A 10,911-nucleotide genomic window follows, 5' to 3' on the forward strand; every position below is an offset into this window, starting at 1 on the left:
TGGTTGCAGGACAGAAAACAGAGAGTTGTAGTAAACGGAGTACAGTCAAAGGAGGGAAAGGTTACAAGTGAAGTACCCCAGGGATCTGTACTTGGACCAGTGCTTTTTAATATCTTTATTGGAGATATTGCAAATGGAATTGAGGGTAAAATGTGCCTTTTTGCAGATGACACAAAGGTATGCAACAGGGCAGACACACCAGGAGGGGTAAAACAAATGATTGATGATCTAGGTAGATTAGAGGAATGGTCAAGAGCATGGCAACTACAGTTTAATGCCAAAAAATGCAAAATCATGCACTTGGGTTGCAAAAATCCAAAGACTAAATATAGTATAAATGGCACTATAATGGAAACTACTGAGGAAGAGAGGGATCTAGGTGTCACTATTTCAGGGGACTTAAAGGCAGGTAGGCAATGTAACAAAGCAATGAAGAAGGCAAGTCAGATGCTTGGTTGCACAGGGAGAGGTATCAGCAGTAGAAAGAAAGAAGTAATAATGCCACTGTATAGGTCATTGGTACGACCTTATCTAGAGTATTGTGTTCAGTTCTGGAGGCCATATCTCCAGAAGGATATAAATACATTAGAGACTGTACAAAGAAGGGCAACTAAAATGGTGCATGGCCTACAGTACATCACAAAGCATAACAGGAAAGACTAAAAGATCTTAATATGTATACTTTAGAGCAGAGAAGGGAAAGGGGGGACATGATAGAAACTTTCAAATATATCAAGGGTTTTAACAAGGTACAGGTGGGAGACATTCTTCACAGGAAGAGGAGCAACAGAACACGAGGACATGCACTGAAACTAGAGGGAGGAAGATTCAGGGGAAATGTGAGGAAGAATTACTTCACAGAAAGAGTAGTAGATAAGTGGAATAGCCTCCCATCAGAGGTGGTAGAGGCAAATACAGTAGTACAATTTAAACATGCTTGGGATAGGCATATTGATATCCTTATAAAACAAAAGGATCAAATATGGTTTGAGGTAACATGTTTAAAAAAGGGGCAGACTAGATGGGCCAAGTGGTTCTTATCTGCCGTCAAATTCTATGTTTCTATGTTTCTATGTTTAAGTGTGGTCAATAATACGACCGTATACCCAATAACCACCATTCTAGTCTTCCTTCTGAAGCCTAGGAGAGCCGTGCCCTAACATCCACCTGGCAGCTATACCGTATGTGACCTCCGGTAATAATGTGCCGTGCTTATCTCTGTGTAGGAGATGATGGACATCATGAAATCTATATACGACATGATGGGCAAGTATACGTACCCCAACATGCGAGAGGAGGCCCCCCGGGAGCACGTGGAGAACTTTTTTCAGGTGAATTATTAACTTTTCTGCCTCACATATCCGTACATGTCTATTTGTGACAGGTGTTTCCTAATGCTTCCTGGTAAGACCACTTTAAAGGTCTTGCTCTCTGTCACATACCTGGTAGAAGGACTGAGCAGGGCGGGGTGAGGGGGGCGGGAGGTACTCGGTCCGGCCTTCCGCAAATATTAAGTATCACCCAAATGTATCGAAATGTATCTCCGATCCCTGCTAAGAACCCCCCTGCACCGCCGCCGGCCACCTCCCCCATAGGTTTCTATGGGGGATGCGATGCTGCCCGATGTATCAACATCGGGCAGCAGTGATTCGCAACCTTGGGCTACCGCCATTCTGAGATGGTGGTAGCCCATTGTAGCCTATGGGCTACGGATTGCACTGCCGCCGGGTGAGTGCGGTCAGCGGGGTCTGTGGGGGTCAGCACTAACGCACATGCGCAGCCCCCCCCCAGCTTTCGGCTCAGGACATTGCAGGGACGGACTTCTTTCGGAGCCCTCTCCCTGCGCCTGGAGGATGGTACATGCAGGTGATAGGATCTAATTTTACAATGTGATCGTGGGCGGTAATATTCCGCCTGTAAATGGGCCCCTTACAGTACAAAGGCGCAAGAGACTGACAGTTATTTGTAAATTTGTAAATACGCTTCTTGTACAGAATGACGTAAATGAGCAATTCAATTAGCGCCTCAGCCCGGATGTTGTGATTCGGAACCAGCATATTCCTCAAAGAAATAACAAAAAAACCCTGTACTCTGTGCCTACATTTACCGTTGTTTTTTTTGTGTGTTTTTTTTTAGAAAATGGATAAAAATAAAGATGGCGTAGTCACAATTGAAGAATTCATTGAATCGTGTCAGAAGGTAAAAAAAATGAATTGGGGATTCAGAAAGAAATCACAAGGAGAGAGATAAACTACCAACCAATCAGCTCCTATCATTTTTCAACTGCATTATCGTTATATGGCGCCAAATGGGTTCCGCAGCGCTTAACAATACATAAATGAGCAAAAACAAACAATGAACCCAGTGGCGGAACTAGATACATGTGGGCCCCATAGCAAAAGTTTGTAAGGGCCCCTATTTATCCCTTAATGCTGAAAAATGTATGCAGCACAAGGTACAGTACTTTGACAGGCAAAGTGGGCCCCTCTCAGCTCTGGGCTCTGTTCCCCATACCAGCTGCACCCCCTGCACCTATGTTAGTTACGCCCTTGAATGAACCCTTCGAGTGCCAACATCTCTGTGAGAGAAGTGCAAAATATCAGCTAAAAAAGATATCAAGCTCCGCCCCCAGTACTGTAAATCCTAAAATGACACAATTTGCATAATTGGCCACGCCCATCTCCCAAAAAGTGCCGAATCGCAGTTTTTAAATGCTGCGCTGGCCACGATGGGGAGCTGTGTACCGGGGTCTGGGCGTCCATTCTGGGAGGGTAGGTAACCCTGGCAGAGATATATATATATATATTCTAAGAAAGACACATGAGGAGGGAGGGCCCTGCTTACCTTCTACATTCTCTTGCCAAAGAGATTGGTGATGTTGTATTCTATAGAAAAACCCCAGAATGTTAGTTCCACTACTGCTGCACCATGCAAAGAGGCTAATTCAGCCCTGTTTGCTGGCCTGCGATTTTGCAGCCCGAGCAACTATTTATTTGTTTTGTTTTTTTGTTTTTTTACTTGTTTTAACTTTAAGACATATAGGGGGTTATTCTAGTTGATTCCTTAAGTCTTTACAGTCCCTGTAACGGTGGTATGCCCGCCCCCCCTCGCGGCATGTGTCCTCACGCGGGGACTGCGAATGGATATTTAACCATGCATGCCGACTTTTTAAAAGGAGAGGAGTGAAAGGGGGGGCTGGATGAGGCATCTTTTTGGGGGCGGGGCTGCCGTCACCATGCCCCGCCCCCACGGCTGGCAGCTGCATTAATTCACGGGTCTGTGGCTGGGGGGAGGGGCTAAAATGATGCAAAATGCCGTGATTCGTGTCATTTTAGCCCCTCCCCGCGGACCCGCAAAATTCAGAAATTTTTACAGCGGGAAAGGGGGGGAGCGGGGGCTTTTGCTACAATGCGGGAGAGTTGCCCACCTTCCATGGGTCCATATTCCGAGTGGTAGATGAAAAATTGATTTGTGGTCTCTACAATAACTATTATTTCTCCTGCAGGATGAAAATATCATGAGATCCATGCAGCTATTTGACAATGTAATTTAGTGACTGCTGAGATCAGAAGATTACTTGAGATTCCACTTTTGAATGGACATGCTTCTGACCGCACAATTACAGAACAGTGTGTCTAATGCAAACCTATTCTCTGTATGATATCCCGGTCATTGTAAAAATATATACAGAAATAAACAGAAAAGCATAAAGAAGTCCCTCAAATGAATATTCCAAGGCTCTTACCTGATGACGCTTCTACACCGCCACCTAGAGTATCCGTCTGGAACTTCGCCACATCTAACTTGGATATCAGTTTGTTAGAGATCTTGGGACCTGTGTTGAACATATTCCGGAGTGAAACAAACTTTCTGCTGACATCCAAAAACCAGGGAGACTTTACATGAATCTTGTTTTTTTTTTTTTTTCGGTTTCAGAGAACAATGAAAGTATTACTGCATTGCTATTGAGTTATCATATTACGCATGATTTACTGCTGTATGTTTTATTATGTTTAATTGTTGATCATCACGACCTTCAAAATATACCTCAACTAAATGACTAGATACACACTCAGTTTACCATGAACCAAGGAGAAAAGATGGATTTTGGCCAACCTTACAGAGGACTGTTTCATATAACGTATAGTAGTAATCATCATATTATTTAAAGCATAATCATTTTCCATTGGGTTTTTGAGTAGGAAATGTTCCCTTATTGGGAAATGCAAACAGTGGATCTAAAATGGAACAATTTCCAAGTTGCCCTTCCAGTCTATGATTAAATGACAATACTGGGATTTATGGTCCCAGATCAGTAGGTGAACTATGGGTTACCTCCCTTTGCTTTCCAGGGTTGAAAATCTCTTTCTGAGTGATATTGTTCACAATATCACCAAGTGTGTATGGGGCTGAACACTCACAAGTCTTGTAGACGAGTTTACAAGGTTCAAAAGTCATACTGACGTTTCGCTCGTACCTGGAGTCTTCAGGTACGAGCGAAACGTTGGTATGATTTTTTAACCTCGTATCATTAAAACCTTGAAGTTTTAAACTCATCTACAAGACAGGTGAGTGCACTCCTATACTATTTTCTATATATATTGTGACAAAGATTACATATACTGGATGTAAAGGAAGTTGTTTTATTTTATTCGTAACAGATAGACAGCATACAGGTTTGACAGCTTGGCAAATCACAGCTTACAGCATGGCAGGTCTTCTGCAAACAATATACAGGCTTTACAATGTGGATACCACACTCCAGGGTCCCTAGCATAGTCCCCACACCCCCAATCCTATTGCTCAGCCACTAACAGGCATTGGGAACCCTGAACCTCTGCTCCGGACAGACTTTTATCATGAAACCACAGGTGATGTTAATTAGCCAAACCATGATTCTAGCAGATCTTTAGGAAAACCTGGACTGGACCTAACTAGAATCAGTACGAAATCCCGGTATTGCTCTAAGCTCTGATCCTACTGCTCCACATTCACTTCATGTGGAACTATGCTGTCCCTGCCAATATAAATGTATATATACACAGACGCACACATATGCCCAATTTATATAGACCTGCAAATCTCCACCCCTCCATCCTTTATAACAAAGTTGGACTAGAAGGAAAAAGTTGATTAGAGTGCGAAACGTACATTTTTGAGAAGTGTTACATAGTTATGCACACATCTGTATTCTGTGTTACCTCTTTGATAATACTGTACAGAAGGGAAAGTAAAACTTCCTATTCAAAGAAACATCCACCTTAGGACATTTAGTTCCCCCTGTGTGGTGTCCCTCCCACACCGAGCAGTGATGTGTGGTCTCTCCCAAGTATGGACCATTACATTTGTACTTACTGACAGTATCTTATTTACTATAATGTGCACTTAGATGTTGCAGCCAATGAGAGACTCGCTTTCACTGCCTAATTTGCACCAGAAGATTAAAGCTATTTTCTGATTGGGTGTAGATAAGACCAGTACTTATATGCTTAAACAGCATGAAAACACATATGGGAACAGTGCCTTTACATATAATGTTAGTGAATAGGAAAGACATAAATAAAATGAATTTGCGTGGCTTGAGAGCAGACAAAGTGAGACCCTGTAATGTGTTCATGACGTCTTTCTAGACGTCTTCTAGAAATGTTTAAAATGGAGGTTTCAGAATGACATTTGATTGAATAGTACGTCACATGTTTCATGCATAACTTGTCCATGTGTTTTGCAACATTTGTCCTTTTTTTTGACTCATCAGCCCCTTTCCAAATGAGTTGTAGGTGGATGATGCACTGTGGGCAGATTCATTTGGTTGTTCTAGGATCTTGTCACTCTGGATTTGGATACTTAAGGGGTGTACGCGCGGTGCAATTGCCTTGGTATTCAATCCCGACTCGATCGAATCACATTTCATACCTCCCAACTTCCATTGGTGGTCCAGCGGGATCTTCGGGCATGCCTGAAATTTGGGGGCATGGCCTCGCGGTGAGGGGTGTGGCCTTCAAACACATCACTCGTGCGAGGCCACGCCTCATTTTGCCACTGCTACAACCCTGCCTGCGGGGAATAGACGCATGCGCACAGCGTTACTCCCAGCTGACCCCGCTGTCGGACACTGCTGGCCCCAGGTGGCCGCAGGAACGTCCCCAAAAACTGGAATGTTCCCTTGGTAAACGGGACAGTTGGGAGGTATGCATTTGATTTTGACTATGTAATATAGGTCTGTCCTATATAGTCTTGCCTGCACAGTCTTTTTTTCTAGTTGATTTCAATACCGCAAGGCCACACATCGGGAGTGAATCGGTAATTGAATATCCAGTGTGGTTGAAACCCGTTCTATGTCTATTTGATTCGATTTTGACTATATATTCGAACTGAAAGCTAGTCAGAATCGCCAGCGGAGGCTTCAGGCTGCATCGCAGTTCTCTTTCAAATAAGAGAGCCACACCCACTGCCACCAACTGTCATTCTAAACCGACTTACTGGCAGTGGGTGTGGCTCTCCAATTTGAATTTTGGACAGTGCTGCGGCCCCGCCCCTCTGAAACTGCCAATGGTTAGTGCTGTTAGATTAGCGTTTGTCTTAGAGCCTCTCAGGTTGAACTAGATTCCCTGAGATCTACAAAAACTACAGGGGCCACACACACACACAGAGACATTTTTGGCCACCCCGTAGCCAGAAAATATACTGGAATGTTTTATACTTAAGTAAAAAGTTTAACTTTTATATGTTTATATTATTTACTTGTGTGCCAGTTGATGGTTGCCAGCGGCGATGTAGATGGCGTCACGATCCATGGATGGTAACAGAGTATGCTATAATGACCCACAGATAGTTTTAGCCGCCGGTGGTTGGCGCCTACTCAGTAGAAGAGCTCCGCATCTACGCCATCCGCTGGCGATCTGTATGAACCATTCTGTACATTATACTGGGGGTTTGTCCAGAACGTAACTGTCCCCATAATATTGACCCTTGCACTAGATGATCTGTGATATCTCACCAGCTCACGTCAATAGGAAAATGACCGATTGTTTACGTACAATGATCCATGTGTGATAATTATCCCCCATAGTGTACACAGTATTATTTATGTATTAGCATTTCTTCCCACAGCGCCAGCTTATTCCAACTGGCGCTATCTAGTGGCCACCAATGTTCACTGCACTTATATCCCCCCCCCCATAGAGGTGAGGAGCCTTTTCTTATAAAGGATTAGCAAATTCCACGTAAGCAGTGGCGTAACAATAGCTCCGCAGACCCCGCGGTGGCTTGGTAAGTTTGGTTGCTGGGAGCCTATTGCTGCTCCCCTAACGGGACTGCCCCTGTGGCCGGGTCTGTTGCTGCTCCTCTGCCGGCCCACCGTGAACAGCAGTTCTTCCTGTCTGCGGTCCTGTCGCTCCTCCTTTTGCCATTATAAACGCCCCACACAAAATGGCCACTCCCTCACAGCAGACAGTTATTGAGGATGCTAGAGAAGGCGGCAGCCTCCTCTTGTATCCTTAATGACTATCTGCTGCGAGTTAGCGGCCATTTTGCAAGGGACATTTTTCATTGTCTCTGGAGGAGAGCTGGGACCGTAGACTGGAAGATCCGCTGGGCCCAGCAGCCTGGCAGCAACAGACCTGGATATGGCGGCGGTCCTATTAGCGGTGAAGGGGGGTGGCATTGAACTTTTTTTGGGGCACTCACAAATTTTAGTTACGTCACTGCTTGGTGTATCTGCAACTTAAGTATCTAGCATTACTTAAACGCCTTATGTATTTAAATTGTTCACATATTACCTAACTCTTCCTTTGGTCTTCGAGGATGAGAAAGTCGGCAGATTTTATATAACACATGTAGGGAGGGCAGAAAATCTCCAACAATCTGTAATACCAGCAGATACTAGAAGATGCGTCACGCCAATATACAGTGTCGTAGATCACCTGACCATATAGATCAGATAAACCTGTAAATCACCTACCCTAGATTTGTGTCACATGACTTGCATTTGACCTATCTAATGCCAGAGAATGTACCGTAAAGTGACATTTCCTCGGGACCAGCAGACGCTAGGGCGGCGCATATTAAATGATCTAGAATTCCTATGCACATTTTTATTATTTATTTTTTCTTTCGAAAGTGCAATAATCTTCCAAAACGTAGAAATTTTAATGGAGACCCTTTGTGTTATTTTATATGTGGTGGGAAAATGGAGAAAAAAAATAAAATAAAAAAAAATTGTAAAGATGAATTAGTAGCATGCACTAGGAAACTGAGAATATATATGCTGCTTGTACCTCAGCCAGTGTATATGACAGCTGAGAACCACAATTAGCAATATCCCACTGCTGGAACTGAAGAGAATACCTACAGCTCTCCAGCAAGCTTCCACGAATTGACATCGGGAGGAGGAGTCTCCAGTGAGTGACAGGTCCTCCAGTATGACATGTACTTGACTGACAGTTTGCATTAACCTCATGACACCTGACTTGGAGGAATGTTCCGTCAGACTTCTCTTCATCGTGTTCCGCTGTCTGAATGCCTGTTTCATCGTCATTATGGAAGCAAAACCGCACTGACCTAAACATAGGAATACAATATAAAAACAAAACCTCACTTATTATCGCATGAGCTGTGTATATAGAGGATGAACTCACTGTACCCTACTACGTCTGGTTAGTTAGCCTATAATAGCTTTGCATTTCAGATATGTATATTTTGTACAAAAACAAAAATAAATACCAAGATTGCTATGCACAAGACCTGCCCTTCGTGTCGTTATTCAATGAAATCTAAAAATGTAATTAAGTATTCACTTTCGATGGTTTGCCATTGATGGTTGATGGCATTGCCATCGATGATGAAGATCTGGTGGTTCTTGTTCAGGTACAGTATGTCAGAATGTCTCCATTCACAACAGAGATAATGTCGACATGGTTAAAATGTTGACGCCATTATTGACGACATCTGCAAACTAACGAATGTTGACACTGTCGTAGTGTTGACATTTACAACCGGTTTAGCATTAGATAGTGGCGGCCCCAGAGGAGGGGTTCAAAGTTCAAATAGGAGAGCCCCACCAACAATGGGCCTGGGCCTTTACAACATCAACAGGCATCGGTGCAGCTGCTGAGTAGGAGGCGGGGACTTAATGGGTGGCAGTCGACCAATGAGGGAATGAGGGTTAGGCTATGTGGGTCCAGCATGGGTGTGGGTGGGGCTTTGTATCACACCAGATAGATAAAAAAAGTTTGCTACTTATCAGGTCTCCACCATCCATTAAAAAAAACATCAACCATTGGTAACAAACCAGTGGTGGCTGCTAAGCACTGATAATTAGAGAGTAGACAATGTTGCCTTTTAATTATTGGTAGTAGCAGTGATTAAATACCATTGGCTCTTATGATGGGAACCAGCAAATCAGCCTAACCGCAAAGTTGATTAAAGGTATCCCCTTCCATTTACTTTGCGGTCAAGCTGATTTGTTATCAGCATAATATAGGCTTCTATGGGATGCAAACAGCCAATCATGTGCATAGCTCCTCTGGAGCTCGCAGATGATTGGCTGAGGAGTTATCTATTGACTGACATCATGCACATGCTGCTCCTCAGTCCGGTGGTCTGGGTTTGCTTTTCTTTTTTAACCCTGTGGATGCCTACTTGTAAACTAGATCTAGGTGAGTATAGTTTTTTTTCCGACAGCTCACGGATTTCTACTAGATCTACCAGGGAACATCGGTGAGTAGAAGAATGTTTGTGAGTGTGCATGTATGTACATTGGTGGATTCAGGGGGGGACACCTGAGCACGTGCCCCCCTGTCATTTTATTTTGTAGCTGAGGACCAGGGCTTTCCAACGAGCCCAGCCCCGTGTCTCTAGCCCCCCGGGAACCGGAGATATCGCCTTGCAAAGCTGTAACGTTTTTCCCCATAGGATAATATGGGACCCGTTAATTCCGAAACCCAACCCGGTTCCGACGGCTGCCAGTTCCCCCCCTGGCATCACAGGAGCTTGTGGTTGATCTCATCTCTGGGCCTTCAATATGATACCAGGCTGGTCCATATCGACCATATCCAGAGATAGTGCGTGTAAACCGATTTTTTTATTTTTGAAATGTAATTACATGGCTGTTCATGTTCTTTGAGGGCAGATTACTCTGGAACCAAACGTTCCAGCTTCACTGGATCAAAATCATTCAAAGACCACTCAAAAGTTCTTCAATATGATACTTGTCTCATGTAAATGGGTCAGTTGGTACCAGAGATATAGCCGGTTAAATTAGATAACTGGTTAAACAGGGGAGGGGTGGTTTTCTCTCCCCCTCACACCAGAAAATGCAGGGACTAGGCTGGTGTAAAAGGGGCCTACCCGGGAATGCATTTTCTGGTGTGAAAGGGGTTTTATTTCAAATAGCCGGGACCTGCAGTGCTCTGAATACAGCCAGGCTCTGCCACTGTCAGTGGCTATCACTTCTGCCTGGTGGCGGCTGTCCCCCATTTACCGCGAGCATGTATTCCCCCTTGGCAATGAGCATGTAATCCCACATGACAACGAGCATGGAACCTCTGGCAATGAGCATGGAACCCTTGGCAATGAGCATTTAGATAAGCAGCACTTATGTAGCATAATTTTTAATAGGCATTATGGTGTTTGGCATAATACATAATGGACATATGTGGCATTATGTGAATTTTGGCTCAATCCGTGTGGCCTTATGTGAATTTTGGCTCAATCCGTGTGGCATTATGTGAATTTTGACACAATCCGTGTGGCATCATGTGAATTTTGACACAATCCATATGGCATTATTTGAATTTTGGCTCAATACATGTGGCATTATGTGAATTTTGGCTCATTCCATTTGGCATCATGTGTAAGGGGCGAGTATAATGGGGTCTAGTATTTTGTTGCATAATGTGTAGAAGATGTATA

At 43.9% G+C, this 10,911-nt stretch overlaps 1 protein-coding gene across 6 annotated transcripts in view; it reads left to right on the forward strand.

Moving 5' to 3' along the window:
• KCNIP2 (potassium voltage-gated channel interacting protein 2) overlaps positions 1 to 8,737 on the forward strand; it is a 294,234-nt gene extending 285,497 nt beyond the window's left edge. For all 6 annotated transcript variants that reach the window (XM_083149646.1, XM_083149647.1, XM_083149650.1 and 3 more), the window contains 3 exons: positions 1,227 to 1,331; positions 2,137 to 2,199; positions 3,506 to 8,737. In XM_083149646.1, the coding sequence (XP_083005772.1) occupies positions 1,227 to 1,331; positions 2,137 to 2,199; positions 3,506 to 3,553 (216 nt within the window). In that variant the 3' untranslated portion in view covers positions 3,554 to 8,737. The remainder of the gene's footprint in view (positions 1 to 1,226; positions 1,332 to 2,136; positions 2,200 to 3,505) is intronic.
• Positions 8,738 to 10,911: the final 2,174 nt, after the last annotated feature.

Source organism: Crinia signifera, chromosome 6 (assembly GCF_055691185.1).
Source record: "Crinia signifera chromosome 6, ASM5569118v1, whole genome shotgun sequence".
NCBI lineage: Eukaryota > Metazoa > Chordata > Amphibia > Anura > Myobatrachidae > Crinia > Crinia signifera.